The 17,521-nt window shown below is 36.4% G+C and overlaps 1 protein-coding gene across 2 annotated transcripts in view; it reads left to right on the plus strand.

Annotated features, from left to right (window-relative positions):
* The first annotated feature begins 5,607 nt into the window (after positions 1 to 5,607).
* LOC128000329 (rhotekin) overlaps positions 5,608 to 17,521 on the plus strand; it is a 75,431-nt gene continuing 63,517 nt past the window's right edge. Inside the window, exon 1 of one of the 2 annotated variants that reach the window (XM_052592260.1) lies at positions 5,608 to 5,930. In XM_052592260.1, coding sequence (XP_052448220.1) covers positions 5,820 to 5,930 — 111 coding nt within the window. In that variant the 5' untranslated portion in view covers positions 5,608 to 5,819. The remainder of the gene's footprint in view (positions 5,931 to 17,521) is intronic. The other variant, XM_052592256.1, reaches the window with a different exon arrangement.

Here is a 17,521-nt window from a genome sequence, read left to right on the forward strand (position 1 = left end):
CCGGTCTCCACTTATGAGCTGATGAGTGGAATCATGTGTGATAGATGAGGGAGACATACAAAATGTGCAGGGCAGGGGGTCCTCCAGGATAGGTTTGAGAACCACTGTCCTAGTCTATTAATACTGACTTCAGATGCCAGGCCTTTCTTTTTGTCTTAATGCAGGGGTGTCAAACTCAATTCCTGGGAGGAAATTGAATTTACATTCAACCCTAATTAAACACTCCTGATTCAACTAATCAAGTTTTTCAGGCTTTTTCGAAAGCTACATGGTATGTGTGTTGAAGCAGGGTTGGAACAAACTTTGCAGGGCTCCAGCCTTCCAGGAACTGGGTTTGACACCCCTGTCTTAAAGGATGCGAAAAACCTCTCTGAAAAAACAGTTCTAACCAGCTGGCCAACATTGTTTCACGAATATTTAACAGATCACTGGAGCTGTGTAAAGTCCCTTCCTGCTTCACTTGCTCCACCACCATCCACATTCCAAAGAAACCCAAACACCGCAAGACTTAATGATTGCAGATCTGTTGTCCTAACATTTGTGGTCATGAAGTAATTTGAGACCCTGGTGTTGGCTTATCTGAAGGACATCACTGGACCCTAACTGCCTCGCAAACTGCAGTCTGCTTACCGAGTGAACAGGACTGATGCAGTGAACCTGCAGCATCTGGACAAACCACGGACTTATCTGAGGATCTTCTCTGTGGATTTCAGTTTGGTCTTCAAGGCAAGTCAAGTCACCTTTATTTATATAGCGCTTTAAACAAAATACATTGCGTCAAAGCAACTGAACAACATTCATTAGGAAAACAGTGTGTCAATAATGCAAAAACACCATCATCCCAACACTCCTCCAGACCAAACTAACCTAGCTCTCTGTTGCTAGCTCTGTCTGTCTACAGGTAGCAGCTTGTGAAATTGGGGGAATTCATGTCAAACAGTCACACCAAATCACTCTGGATCCCTCACGTCCAAGCGGTCTGCTTTTTTAATTTTTTGCCTGACACTGAAGAGCACTAAACACCAGAAAAGCCAGACACAAGAAAAGCTTCTTTCCCCGGGCAATCTACCTCATGAACAGTTAAATGCTATCTCCATCGCACAATGAAAATATGAGCAATGCCACTTATATTATATTATAATATTATATTTATTTTTTATACCACCCATCATAGCCCCATCGTTACAGAAAAAATTAAATATGAAACAAAACCATTTTGGCAACCATTTCTCAAAATATCTTCTTTAATGTTCCACAAAAATCACACAGAAGATCTGACAGGCTTGAAAAGACATGAGAATAAGCTAATTATGAATGAATTTAAAATTTTGACTGAACTATAACTTTAATATTTCTCAAGAATAAAGATTAATTGGTTGAATTTTTTTTTTTTTATGTGGTTGCATTTATGTAAGCAATCCGCTCTCAGGAATACCTTTCTTGGGCACAGAATTTAAAATAAATTAATAAACAAAAAATGAATTCAATATTTTATAAAAATGTAAATAGAAATAGTGTTTATTCTCAAAAAAAAAAAAAAAAAACATACTTTAGTTTCTCAGATTTTTTCAGTATTAACTTATTATTTATATAGACACATATGCTGAACGAAGCAGTCACTTCAGTTTTGGTTTTACTTTAATTCAACGGTTAAATTTTGTTTCCTTGAAGGGTGTCGCGAATTACCCTATTGTTCAGTTATGGGAAGTTTAGGTATTGTCATTCATCTGGATTAAATGTGAAAAATAATCAATCCACCGTCTAATATTTCCATACCTCTGCTGTTGTCCTTTTCAAAGTCAGTTCACACAATGGATAAGAATACCAAACTGACAGTTAGTATGTCAGCCCTGGTGTCAGCATGTGTTTATACAAAAAGTTTTTTTTTTAAATTATGCTGTCCTCCAAAATGTGTAATGATACTCTTCAATTAAGTATCTGTACTTTGTAAGAGTATAGAGTATATGTCTATAGTCACATTAAAAAATAAAACAAAGTGAACTTCATTTCTAAATGTGTAATGACACCATACAATTAAACCTTACTATTTGTATTTACTTAGCATAACAACAAATGTATAGTCTATAAACAAAGAACAAAACATGTTAGTGATGTAAATATAACTTTCAAGGCTGAGAAATGCACAAATGAGGGATGAGCTCTTCCTGGAGCTACTGCATCCTTCTTTGAAATCATGTGATCAGACAAGCTAATTACGATCAGAAACGTCATTCTTTCATAACTAATTATGTAACTTTACATAACTAGTGGCAGGTTTTTGGAATACCAATGGATAACTGTAACTAATATGTTATGAAACATAACTGAACTGCTTGTAATATATAGAAGCTGTTTTATAGTTAATATTATACTACTGTATGCTTCTAATACTCATCTTGAATCAAAACAAAGTAATATCCTGATACCATTCTCATGAGTAAAATCCTATTTCCTTATTATTGGAGAACCATTGCTTCCTGTGTATGTTATATAATACTCCACAAACATCTCATACCGTTTTTCACAGAGGGCAGTCTTGCATACTAAGGCTTTTTTTAAAACCTTTAACCTCGTCCGTTTCCTCTTCACATATCCTACATTTCCTGGTGCTTTGATCTACACACATAATTTTTTATTTCTATTATTATAATAAATGAAAATGTTAAATGTTTTGGACTGTACGTATGGTTTTTATACATTTTTATTTTAATTAAAGTTGTTTCAGTACATCAAGTTAAAATGTTGACAACTAACTGAACCAGTTTTTTTAAAGATTTTATTTTAGTTAATGTGTATTTTTAATGGGTTTAGTTCTAGTTAAACTATAAAACTCCTGGTTGACAGTATGTAGCAGTCACTATGGGGCAACTTTATGTAAATGGGTGACAGTTTACATTATGCTCCTCAGTGCTTGAATGCAAATTAATTAAGACTGAACAATAAAGGCGTAGCAGTAAAACTGGTAAATGTTTTGAACTGTGATATGTTTCTAATGCCTCATTATTGTATTCCAGTAAAAAACAAAAGAGAAAAGGAATGCTCTTATTAGTTAATGGAGCTTTTTGTGCTTTTAAAGACATTCCTTCATTATGATTCATCATTGTCTGTTACACAAAAGTGGTTATGGTTTCAGCACCTGCATGGGGGTGCATTCTATACTATAAATAAAGATTGTGAGCACATGGATTGAGGAAAGGACAATACTCTCTGAATTACAGTTTAAGATCTTTCATAATTGTGAATGCTAGCACAGATAAAGAAACAGTCGACATCTGTTCTATAATTTTTCACTAAAATTGTTCCTTCTATTAAAATCTTATTCTTTGCCATTGAACTTCCTCCTTTTTTCAACAATGAACCTGACATGTAATGTAAAATAACAGAGACAAATCACAGTAGCAATATATTTGATAAGAACCATGACATAATGCTTCTGTTATGGAGGGAATCATACGAGAGGCATGCAGATCCATCTGGAAAGCTTTATACCATGATGACATAGTCGTAAAAGAGGCAAGGTTCTGACGATTACAAACAGGTATATCGAGGGCAAGATAAAGAGTAGTTCTGGCGTGGGTCAATCGACGGCGAATTTAATCCAAAAGGGAAGGCAAACAGGTAATCCAGGGAAGACAAGAGTTCAAGGGCAGGCAATAAAACAGACAAAATTAGGAGACAGGTTACGATACATGACTCAGGAAAAACAGGCTAGATCAAGGCGAGACAGAGACTAAGACTAAGAGCCAGGCAAACTCGAAATGGCTCTATAACTTTGCTTTCAATAACGGAGAAATAAATTTACACAATTCTCACCCTGAACAGTGTGTGAGTCAGGCTTTTGTAGGGTGTGTGATTGGCTGCAGCTGTGTGCGTAATCAGATTTAAATGGTTGTAGAAACTGAAGTCCAGGGTATGGTGTGACAGTCTGTGTAGTGTGAGAGAACGTGTGGTGAATAGTCTCAGCCTCAGACGCCACGCCCATGGACCTTGCCAAACGTCTGATGCATATGGCACACAAAAGTGGAAACGCTTCAGGAGTTTAGAAAGTCATTGTTGGATTGGTTGAATTATACAGGATTTCTGGTATACATGCATGTCAAACTGACTTATTTCAGGATCAACTAAACGCTGGATTTTTGAAAGTATGTGAAATATTTAAAGTTCATGGCATAGAATTTTTAAAATACGTCCAAGAGTTTTACACACCAGTCATGTTATTGTGGCGACATTTCCATGCCCCGAAACGTGACAACGAATTAAACAAACTGTGCTTGGTTGTTTGACATGTAAGTCAAATGGCCTCATGGGCAGGCCTTGGCCAATGAAGGCTGCCGTGGATTCCAGGCTGAAGGTCTGACCATAAGAGACTATGTGTTGGATAATGACCTCTGGTGGTAAATAAAAAACGTAAGTTCATAGACTCTTGACAACTACATTTAGAAAATGGATATAGGCCTTACTTCCTTCTTTGTTTCCTATAGAAACATCTTACATCTGCCTCTCAAGTTAAACGATCACATATTTTTTATGGTTAAACTCCAGGTGGCAGTATTCGTGATATTGTCAACTAATTCTGAACTCACTTCTTCCTCTGCGAATTCATATATTTTCTGTCTTCCTTTTAACCTATCATGATACACCTTACAACAAAGAAGGTAAAGAATTCTAAATGAGAATAAGTAGCCTAAATGTTATGAAAGACAAATGATGCTTAAAAAGTGAAAAATTATGGGGGGTTGGTGAAGGAAGGCTCGAGCACCTGCCCCTTTAATCACCAGTGCTAAAATATTTGCATCTAAAAAAGAAGCTTTGTAAAGTAAAGTGCAAAATAAATATGATCTGCATTCTTCTGGCTTCCATTTATCCACGCTTACACTTTTGGCACCTTGTTTTTGCTAAAATATATTCAAAAGAACTGCAAGCCTGTGAACACTGATTTGCAAACGAAAACAACAATTTAAAGAACTGCAAAACGGAGATAGATTTGAATTAATTTTTTTTACAGTCATCCTTTAACGGGCATTAATATAAGATAATAATGTCCAACATTCATAATTTGTCTGTCATCAATTTACATTTCATATGTTGGTTTTAATTCAGTGTTTATAATGCTAACACTTGAATTTAAATATTTTCAATCATCCCAAACTGACATGGTTTCTAGAGAGCAAAAGATTTTGTGGAAAAGGGAAGGCTTTAAAATATAGTCTGTAACATAAACTGTTAAAATGATTTGATGATCAGCCCTTTTACCCCAAAATGACGAGGGCAGGGCTGCTGCTGGGCACCCCTGTTGATGCCTCTTCTTCTACACTCTTCTACACTCTTTGACCCAGGTTATAAGTTACCTCTCTTTCAGAAACGTGCTTCACTTACCCTACTTTCTCGGGTTTGACAAACCTTCCATTCTGAAAACGAAAACCCAGTTTCCCTCATTTCAGGGTTAACATAACATGAGATTTCACTTAACCTCCTTTCTGTAACGGACCTCTAAGTGTTGGTTTGTTGATACACCGTTACACCTCGTATGCGCCCAACAGATGACGCTGTTTTATCTGGTTTACAATCTCGGAAAGTAACGTATTTGCTTCGGGGATTCAGTCACACGCTTTGTTGATGAACGAATTTTGAGCGCAGCAGAGAATGGTGTACTCTGTTTGCTGTCATCCGTTTTGCGGTAGTACTTTTGTAACAGGAATGTGACTGTGGAAGTGATTCGATGCAACGTGGAGCGTCTCTAATCCAAACTGAGGCTTGCTCTTGGGTCTATGAGAATAAACAGCGTTGCTTAGGAGTAAAGGGTCAACTTAAAACCGTGAATGTTTTGCCGAAATCAGACAGCGAGAGCGACGATCGCTCGGGGCTCCGCGCTGGAGATGGAGATCCGCCGTGGAAAGTTCAGACAAAGTGTTTTCATGGAGAGCCCGCAGGTAAATGAAGCTCCTGTGATTCGAGCAATTGTGCTGGGGGTACAGTCTTTTTACACAGGTATAATACTAATGTTATTTATTGTGGGGTGTGTATGTCAAGTCAAATCGTGGTTTAAGCTTTTTATTTTCTTATATAAATTGATATAGCCTACAGTAGCCTATTAAAATTTGCAATGACGTAATCCATTGGGAAAAGTAAATTATCAAAAAGAAAACGAAAATATCGTTGTGGGGGAGTACACGAGTAGTTTATAGTAGATAACGGGACATGCATTTCACAAGCAAAACAAATGACGATGGTTTTCCGCATTGAGGGTTTTAAGGGGTGAAGTCAAAAGTGTCTGTATGTGTGTAACTTTCCTGAAATATTAACATTAAAATATGTAATTAAAATAAAGTAAATAAAAGTTACAAATGTTTATTTTGTTTTAAATTATAATTTATATTCGAAAAACATTAGGCTGCCAAAATCAAGTCTGATGCGTAACCAACACGTAGGAAGCCATTTAATACATTTTTAATTACTATGATTTGAACCTCCTGTCTTTTTTTTACTCTTTGAAGAGGGAACATTTTGTTTTGAAAAGGTAAAAAAAAATGCAAGAATTTTAATTCGTTTAGTTATTAAATGAAACTAATATATATATTAAACATTAAACCAATTGGATTCTACCCTCAACTGAGATCTATAGCTACAGTGTTTTCAAGTTTAAAATAAATTGTCATTTTCTAGAATGTATGAAACAAATAAACAATACAAAGTTTCCATTTGCATTTACTTTGCATGTGTTCCAGACAGTATTGTATTTCTGCTTTCTACAAGTTCTGACGTGCTTATTTGTCATTGACCCCTAGTACACATGATCTTATCAAACACTGCAGTAGATCCGTTGCATTTTTCTAAGGGGAAAGTGCTCCATGGCATCTGTATGTGATTATCCCAGAGTAGGTTAAGTTAAAAGAGAACTATGTCTAACCCTTTTTTTTAGACGTAGCCTGCTGTGGTGAGATGGAAGATGCATGGTTGGTTCAGAGTGTGGATGTTGGATGAGTCCCAGTGGCAGCTCTGAATCCCTTGTGGCTTGAGACCATAGTCTTTATTGTGCTGTGGTGACTATATTTTTATAGTTTAGTTGTGCAGAAGGATTTATATCCATGTCAAAAATGAAGTAGATTTGACTTTTAGGGATTTTAAACCGTATGCATATCTTGTCCAAATTGAACTGGAAAAACATATTTTCTGTGCCACAGCTTTTGGCTCAGTTTTGGTTAATAGCAGTGGTTCTCAACCAAGGGCTGCCGCTGGAGCCAGGGGGGCAATACTTTTTCTTTCTTTCTTTTTTTTCGCTTTTAATCAGAGTTTTCATATATCTCCTTTGGTGATAAGATTGCCTACTAGCCCCTATCAGTATCATTTAAGCACCAAATGCACTTTCTAATTTAGTCCCTCATTCAAGATGTATGTGATTTCACTCAAGTCATTGTGTGCTTTGCTGAAAAGGCTTTAAGATGCTTAAGTAATTCTCCACTGACATCATATTACCCCCCTCTAGACTGGATGAGATGTATTCTACTGTTGGATGTCTTTAATGTGGTCGCTGATTGAAAATCAATATGGCTTAATGAAAATCTTTTTAATGGGATCTTTTTACCTTTGCACACACACAGACAGGTGACCTGATTGAACTATACAATCTCTTGCCCCAGTTTGTGTGTGAAACAGGCTGTGTGTGAAGGGACAGGTGAAGCAATTATAGTGAGTGGTAGAAAGAAGGAAGATTGCTGGCTCAGTTAAGCAGACTTAATCAGTAAGCAGTAATGGAAAAATTGGCTCACAGATCTTGTGTAATGGCTTTGTTTAATTCCAAGTCTGCAACAGACGTTAAAGCTTTGCAGTGCACCTTTTTTTAATTACAACTACAACAACTGCTGCAAAATGCAAAATAAATAAATAAATACATTTCGGGTTGTGTGATCTGTTGTGCAAGTTGTCATCTAAAACGCATCATTTTTAGATTTGCATAGTTTGCATACATTCTTTTGGTTTGTTTACAGAATGGTCCATTTCAACCACAATGCCTCCGCGGGACTCTGAGGAAGTTAAAAGAGATGTAGGACCATAGGTTACACACCACCAGACACACCCTTCCACCCACACTGTCTGCTTCTTTCCTCACTGAATTCTGCTTAATTCTCTCTGTACTGGATTCTCCAAGATGACTGCTCAGTTTTATTGAAGCTGCCAAGAAAAAAATGCACTGGTGAGCTTACACTCTTAAAAATTAAGGTGCTTCAAGATGCCATAAGAAGAACCTTTTTTCTAAAGGGGTTCCGTAAAAGAACCTTTAACATCTGAAGAATCTTTCTGTTTCTCAAAGGGTTCTTTGTGGCAAAAGAATGTTCCTCACATTATAAAAAGGTAAGAAAGATATGGTTCTTTAAAGAACCTTTGTGGAACCAAAGATTTTTCTTCTATGGCATCGCTTGAAGAACATTTTTAAGCACCTTTATTTTTAAGAGTTTATCTACATTTTCCTCCAGCAGGCAAGTTGCTGTTTTTTTGAGACAGATTCTTTATTTTTATGGTAATGTTTTCTCCATTGACGGGCTCTCCTGTATATTTGCTTTGAGCACTTGACAATATACTCTGACACTTCCTTAGGGAAGAAAGAATGTTCATTACTTATAATAAAATTTGTCGACGAGGACAAATTAAACTAATAAAAATGTCAGTAAAGATATTTGTAATATAACTAAAGATTTCTTTTTCAAATACAACCCAAATTCCAGAAAAGCTGGTATGTTTTGTAAAATGCATTAAAATCTAGAATCTGTGATTCTCTTGAACTTTTATTTTATTGCCCCCCCCCCAAAAAAAAAAAAAAGATTTCCAAAGTTTTCACTGAACAACTTAAATATATTTTGTAAATATAAACACATTTTGATTTTGATGGCAGACTCCAAAAAAGTTGGGACAGAGGCAAAATAAAAGTGAAGAGGTTCTAGAATATCCAGATTAAACTGTTTTTAATTTTGTGAAAAGATTCAGGGAATCCAGAGAAATCTCAGTCTGTGTAGGGCAAGGGAGGAAGCTTCAGTTGAATGTGCATGACCTTTGAGCCCTCAGATGGCATTGTGTAAGAAACTGTCATGCTGCGGTTTACATATAGCCACATGGGCTCATGAGGAGTACTTTGGGAAACCGCTGTCACTTAAACAGTCTGCCAATGCATCAATAAATGCAACTGTTACTCTAGGAGAAAGCTATACATCAATTCTATGTAATAATGCCGTGGGGTTCTCTGGGCCAGATATTATTTCAGATAGTCAAAAAGACAGTGGAAATGTGTGCTGTGGTCAGACAAGTCCCAAGTTTCTGGGAAAAATGTAAGTTGAGTTCTCAGTCCTAAAGACCAAAGAGACCTTCCAGATTTTCATCAGCGACAGATGCAAAATCAAATGTCTGTCATGGGAGTGCAAGAGCAGATTGCATGGGTGTCTGGCATATGTGCGAAGGTAGCACTGACAGGTTTGCTATCATATAAATAAATAAGAAACCAGTTAATTTAAGTTTTAATAATATTTCACAGCATTACTGTTTTTACTGTATGCAGTCATGGTGAGCATAAGCATAATCTTTTCGGTAGCAGATGTGTTATATTAAATTATTTCTTAGATGATGATTATTTGTGCACATATGCCTCTTTATCTGAAGGTTGGAAAGTAATTCCATTCATATATGTGACCGTGGACCACAAAACTGGTCTCAAGTCGCTGGGGTATATTTGCAGCAATAGTCAAAAATACACTGTATGGGTCAAAATTCTAGATTTTTCTTTTATGACAAACATCATTAGGATGTTAAGTAAAGATCATGTTCCATGAAGATATTTCGTAAATTTCCTACTGTAAATATATAAAAACTTATTTTTTTGATTAGTAATATGCTTTGCTAAGAAATTAATGTAAATAACTTTAAAGGTGATTTTCTCAGTATTTGGATTTTTTTTGCACCCTCAGATTACAGATATCAAATAGTTGTATCTCGGCTAAATATTATCATATCCTAACAAACCACACATCAATGGAAAGCTTATTTATTGAGCTTTCAGATGATGTATAAATCTCAGTTTCGAAAAATGGACCCTTATGACTGGTTTTGTGGTCCAGGGTCACATATTTGACTTTCCTAGGATTTTAAAGGTCACACATTACACTCATTCAGTGCCTTTTGCCATGCTGAGAATAAGACTGCACATGCCGTAAGCTAGAAAGAAGCTGATATCTTGAACATATACTAAAACGTCCCCTTCATTATGTTAGCAGTACTGCCAGGCCCTAGAGAACAATGGGCAATCTCTCAACACTGGGGCCCAAACAGGAGCACATGCTTTTGGATTTAAAAGATGGGTTCTCTTGGTCCTTGGCAGAAAGCCCTTTTAAAAGAGGAACCAGAGAGGAGGACAATCATCCACGCTCTAATGTCATAGGAGTCTCGTTCTTTTCAGTTACTATGCCAGGCACTCTTGAAATGTGAGAGCTGGGAAGAGGTGTATTGAGCATTGTCTGAATTCTGTATATAAAAGACAGGGGATGTTGGAGATTCAGTTACATCAGATTTTTTTAATCTGCTTCGTTTGTTTTGCTTTGAATTGTTTTTGAACTAATAACCCATAGCAGAACCCAATAAGCATATTGGCAAAAACCTATATTAATCTTATCTTACATTGCTGCATATTCATATTTCTATTAACTGCAAGAGAATACATCAATACATTCCCTCTTTCAATGGATGTCTGCCCCACAATATTTGTCAGGTAATTGAAAAATCTTCCTTTCAAATGCTCAAGAGATAACAACACACCGGGCCAGTTTCAAGGTTTTATGGGTTTCAATGGTTTCCATGCATAGTCTATTTTTGCTGCACTGCTCCTCTCAATTAAAGTGACGGCACACTTTGGTGGACAACATAAATATGGAAAAAAAATTGGAGTATGTCAGAAATGGAAATGAAGAATCATATGTATAGAAGATTTAACCATTTAAACTTATTTTTAATTATTGGGTTTGGGTGAAAGTATGGTGTAATATATATATATATATATATATATATATATATAAACATAAACTGTACTTCATTATTGAAGTATGACTTAAACGACATGTTTTTGCTGTTTACCATTTACATGCGAATTCCCGTAATAAGATTGCACATCCCTGTATTAACCAAATCTCAAGGCATTAAAACATTCAAGTTTATAACAGGCTAACTTCTAAAAAAAACGTATAGCTTTTGTAAAGAAATATGTAGCTTTAGTGCTGCTGCTGTGTCGCTGTACAGATGTTTCCAATGGGAATCAGCAGCTGCAGTGTCGATGTAGTTACGCTGATGTAAAGCTCAAGCTTGCGGTGTGAAACAGGCATAAGGTGATAGTAGTTGTCCAGTATACACTGGCTTCAGGTAACATTAAAATAACTTACCTGTGATGGAGGATGGTCTTGTTCCTTGTTTCTAAGGAATGTATGGACGAGCTCCCCGAGTAGTTAGATTTAATCTTTAGAAGTGGTCAACCCCAGTGGTGCTCTGTTGCTGCGCAGGCCTGAGAGAATGAATGAGCAGATAGAGACCAACTACCAAAACATTCTCAGCTTTATTATGGAAGATAGGTTATATTTATACAAGCTATATCAGCCTGGATGTCTCAGGCGTCCAATCAAATTAATCAGGAGTTATCACCTTATATGGATAGCAAAAAAACTTAATTGTTAGTTATAGGTAATAAAAAGATGCAAGTAAGATTGTAAACGTGTTTCTGTCAAGATGTCATGGGGTGGTTTATGTTCGTCACGCAAAACGTCAGCACAGAGAATGCGAAAAAGAGAAAGTACATGATGTACATCTGTCTAAGAGAAAAGAACAGAGAGTGAAGCGTTGAAATAATATTGACTTTTAGTTAAATAACATAGATAAAGCTAATGTAATGATAGAAATTTAATAACAGTCAATTATTCATAATTACATGCAATTAAGTCAAACCCTAATCATAACTCTATAGTAGGACTGTGCAAAAAATCGAATGCGATTTTCATGCGATTGTCGTCAATAAAGCCGGTCCTGGTGATTAGTAGTAGATCTCTCCAGCACGTGCTTTCAGATGGATTGACATTTACTACACAGAGTCGAAGTTCACTGACAAACTACACATAATCGCGTTCATAATCGGAAATTAATCGTCTGCGATTTTGATCGCCATTTTGTGTAGCTTGTCAGTGATCTACTGCTATGTGTAGTAAATGAAAGCAAGTGCTGGAGAATTACTAATCACCAGAAGCGGCTTTACTGACGAGATTTGCATGAAAATTGCATTCAGTTATTTGCTCAGCCCTACCCTAGTAATTAATTAATGTTACAAACAAGAAAATATAAGTTGGATCGGAATCTGGTTGTACTGTATGCAAATGTTGAAAAAAAAACCACTCTCTGGAGAATGGGTTCTCAATTTGTCAAAAATTACAATGCATAAAACACACAAAAAATTGAAAGGGTGAAACCACAAAATATCCACAATGGAGGAAATATGCACACAACCAGACACCCCTACCTAATTTGTATTTCTACTCCTAAAAAGCACCTTTAAACCATCCCTTCACACAAAACTATATAGACATTTTCAGATTTTCAGAATCATTCATTTTGTATGATATATAAATTTGTTTATATAAAAAATTGGTAGATTGCAGCAATTTTCCATCAAACCATGGTACGCTGGCCAAGTTATCTCCATGAGTGAAAGTGAATTCACAAAATAATATGAATATATTCTTCCTTTCAGTGGAGGACTGCCCCACAATATTTGTCAGGTACATTCACACCAGGAGCAGGAGCAGCGTGTGAGTGTCAAACAGGAGTGTCTTGTAAGCAGCACTGAAATGATGGCTGTTCTGCTCCAATCAATTAAAGTGACAGCACACATTTGATGATCAAAATACTGTAAATATGATTTCACACAAAAAAATGCATAGAATAAGCATGTCTAGTGAAGAATTGGAGTATGTCAGAAAAGAAAATGAAGAAGCAAAAATATGTGGATTTTTAAGTTCGAACCATTTAAGTTCGTCACGCAAAAAAACAATACAGAGAATGTGAAAAGAGAAAGTACACGATGCACATCTGCCTAAGAGAACAGAACAGAGTGTGAAGTCTTGAAATAATATTGACATTTAGTTTCAATTATGCGTAATTACATGCAATAAAGTCAAACCCTAATCAAAACCCTATAGTAATTAATTAATGTTATAAACAAACAAAAAGTTGGATCCATATCTGGTTGTATGTTAGTGCTGAAAAAAAGGGTCACACTAATGTTTCGGGTCTCTGGATGCAAGATATAAAAATTCTTAGCCGAAGCCAAACAAAATGCAACACTGGGCCAAAGGCCGAATACCGAACATGATTTTTCACATTTTTCTCCCATGTAGGCCTAATTTGGTTTTTATTTTTATTTTTTATTTTATTTTTTTCACCATTGCATTAATTAAATTGCCAAAATGTGCTTTGTAATGTTTTGTCCTGCTTTTCAATAAAAAGGCAATTACAAAGCAACAAATAAAAAAATATTTACTTTACACTGAACATTTCTTTTTAACATTCTAGCAGACATTATACCAACAAAGCACAATTTAACTTCCTTTCTCTTTGGAGTGTTACAAGCTCTTGGTGCATAAAGAAGATCTGTAAAGGTACAAACACTAAAGTCTCAAATCCAAAGAGATATTCTTTATAAAAGTTAAGAGTCGTCCACGCCTTCCTGAAGCGGCTCATTCTTACACTACACACCTTGCTTTTCAAACTGATAAGCCTTGTAATAAAAAAACAGAAGTCAGGGCATAGAGGAGAAACAGTAATGTACAGTGGAAAATAATGTTTTTTGTTTGTTTTTTACAGCATAAACACATTTACACCAAATAATGTTCTTTTTAGCAGCATCATATGACCCCTTTAAATCAGGTATATATTTTTTACTGTACAAATAAAGGCAGCCTTGCTGAGCAGAAGAGACATCTTTTTAAACATTAGTATATTTCAGATGCCAATTTGAACACTGTGTGAATGTTCCAATAAATATATTAATAGAGCTGTTGTAGGGTAATTATTACAATACTATCTTTTTATGAATGTCAATGGGGTTATATATATATTAGAAAATATAACATTCTACTTTTTAGTTACTAATCGTTTGAGGCTATTTTGCGATTTCAGTCATCATACAGTAGCCTAACTACCAGCATCAGCCAACTCTTCTTCTCATCGGAGACATGATGCAGCACTGAACAGTCTCTTGCTGTCGGTGCTTCGTACTTGTAATGATTACTGCATCTTTCTCTGATAGTTTTAAATACTTTCACAGTGCATGCATCTATTTGATCACGTTAGTCATTGTTCGGTACATATTATTCTCCTTTTCAATTATTTGGTTGCAGAATATTCTGTGCATCCCTAACACACACACACACACACACATGATTACTTAGGGTGCTTTCACATCTCTAGTTCGGTTCAGTTGGTCCGAACCAAGGGCAAACAATTATACATTGCTGCATTTTTCAGCTTTTTTGGTTCCTTTTCACACCACACTGATTTGCTTTGGTCCGAACCAGTTGAAACGAACCAAAATGCAGTCACATGACAACATCCACATCATTGGCCATAACGTATTTCCTAAACTGCTTTTCGATTGGTCAGAATTTACATGTGGGAATATTCCAACATAAGAGAGAAAGCCAGCAAACAGCACGAGACAACACAACTATGGAGAGACGACTGCGCGGGCTGGTTTTGTCCCTGGCCATAACCTATTACATTGTTTGTATACACCACAATATGCAAACAATACATTTCTATAATGAAGCGCAGATGCGGCTTGAAAACCACCTTCTAATGCACTGCAAACGGTGAGCGGGCATCGCTCGTAACTTCAAGCGGAGGCGTGCATTAATTCTTCTTAACTCTGACATGCTCCATGGTCATCTGACCAAATTTCTGTGAGGCTCCACACCACCTCACTACTCCAAGTTTGTCCACGAGCTGCCATGCTAAAGTGCAAACTGTCAACATACACTTCCTCATCCCATAATGCACAGCGCAGCTGACTACGGCAGTTGGTTTAGTCCAAAAATGATCAGTACTTTTTGCAGTTGGGTCTGTTCGAGGTCGGATCACGTTCTCACCACAAACGAACCGCTCCAGAGTTCGTTTGGTCCGCTTTTGGTGCGCACCCGAGTGCGATTGCTGCTTTCACACCTGCCCAAATGAACCGCACCAAACGGGGAAACGAACTCTGGTACGATTCAACCGAACTAAATGAGACAGGTGTGAAAGCATCCTTAGCTATATAAATGGGGACGTTCCATAGGCCTAATGGTTTTAATACTGTACAAACTGTATTTTCTATTGCCCTACACCAACCCTACACCTAAACCTACCCTTTACAGGAATACTTTTTGTACACAAAGAAAACCAAAATAAGGACTTTCTTCAACAATTCCTGTCCTCTGTTTCTCTCCACATCACCGTAGAGCCATTTAGCAGATTGTGAGCTGAACACAGGCAGCATACTCTTCTGAGTCAGCTGCGACACAAGGGTGCACTGTTTTCTTTCAAATCAAAGCGTCAATATTCTTTGTGTACAAAAAGTATTCTCGTCGCTTCATAACATTACAGTTGAACCACATGTGGCAGATGAACTATTCTGACGATGTCTTTCATACTTTTCTGAACCTTGACAGTGTAACTTACTTGTCAGTCTATGGGACAGTCACAAGCCTCCCAGTTTTTATTTTATATCTCCCAGTCTTAAATTGTGTTCCGAAGACAAACAAAGCTTTTACAGGTTAGGAATGACATGGGGGTAAGTGATTAATGACAAAATTGTTATTTTGGGGTGGAGTATCCCTTTAAGACAAGTCGTGTCATTTGGTGGCCATTTTTGTAATGCCTCTGTGCAGCTCCTATCGCTTTGAATGGGGAAACATCAGTTTCTCCAAAACTGTTCTCCAAGCTTAAGATTAAAATTCATATTTAAAATCATCAATGAAAACTGACAACAGCAGTTCATATATGTTGATTCTTTTGCTCAAATAGCAATTAAAAAACCCTGTTTTTCAGGCTAGACCAGCCAGTGCACATGTGCAGTCCTGAGCGCATGTCTCAGAACCAGAGTTGCCAGGTTTTCCAAAAAAAAAAATGGCCCAATTATTACTCAAAACTAGCCCAATCGCATTCAGTAGGGTAAAATTCACCAAAGATGCATGTTTTTGTTTGGGTTCACCTGGTAAAATTTGCATTCCATGAGCTAAATGTTATTGGCGCTTCAACCCACAGACATGAAAAACAACCCGTGGCAACAGTGTTAAAGGAGAAAAATTCCACGGGAAAACCAAACATCCTGAGTGTACATACTAAAAGTGCATTAAGGTTATATATACATTTACACTGTAACAAAGGTTCCTTGAAATTAAGTGCAGGTGTTTCTTATTGTTGTAAAATAAGATAAGAACCAGTGACAGAATACAGTATATTGTAGTTCATTATAAATGGCATGTATACAGTAAAGGCACCAAATGCATTACTAGTCAAGTAAGAGCATAGAAATGCACTAACATTATAACCTGCTAAACACTCTCATCTACACACTGTGGATATTGTAAGCTAGCACATTATTTAGTTCACACGGACTTTGCTGATAACACCCTTTAGAATAGGCATGTTTTCTTCCTAAAAATAAATAGAGGCTCAGATCAGCAGGATGTCAAATAATTCAGGACTCAACTAAGGATCTTGTGCTCAAGGACATCAAGATGTCCAGTCCACACTTATCTTATCTCACTTGTGCAGTGCTGATATGCACAGTATTCGTACAATTGGACATGTGATGTTTTTTTTTCTATTTAGGCAGATGAAGGCAGGCTAGTTGTATCTCTTGGCTTGCATCATGACTGCATAAGTCAATGTTAGACTGTTTCATTTTTTTTGGATGGTGTGTACTTTACCCTAAGTGGGATGTTTTTATCGCTTGCTATGGTGCAGTGGCAGTTCTAGCTTGTATTGTGGCCTGGGTGATCCATCCCTTCTGCCACCCCTAAATAAATGTAAATGTATTTAACATAAATTTAGCCTTTGTATTTAAATGTATTCAATTATTACAAATGTATATATTTAAATATGTTAAATAAATACAAATGTACTGCACAACTTTACATTAAAAACATAAATGAAGTGAGTGATGTCACATTTATTTATAAAAATCACATTTTACTGTGTGGCTATGTTAGCTAGTTGGACGGAAAAAAAAGTAGTTTCCCTGTAATAAAATAACATAATGTAAGTGATATATTAGCCTATTTTAGCGTGATATCTTTTTTTCCAAATGGGCACCTGATGGCTTATTTCCCTATCTCCCTACCTTAAGTCCCTTTAGTGGAAATGACTTAAATAAAGTGAATATTGTGAAACTGGAATGAAAAGTTTTGATTATCTGCTCAGTGCTCATGCTGCATCATATTTGTGTTTGTGAAGTTTATTTATTAATTTT

This window comes from Carassius gibelio, chromosome A5, assembly GCF_023724105.1.
Source record: "Carassius gibelio isolate Cgi1373 ecotype wild population from Czech Republic chromosome A5, carGib1.2-hapl.c, whole genome shotgun sequence".
Classification (NCBI taxonomy): Eukaryota; Metazoa; Chordata; class Actinopteri; order Cypriniformes; family Cyprinidae; genus Carassius; species Carassius gibelio.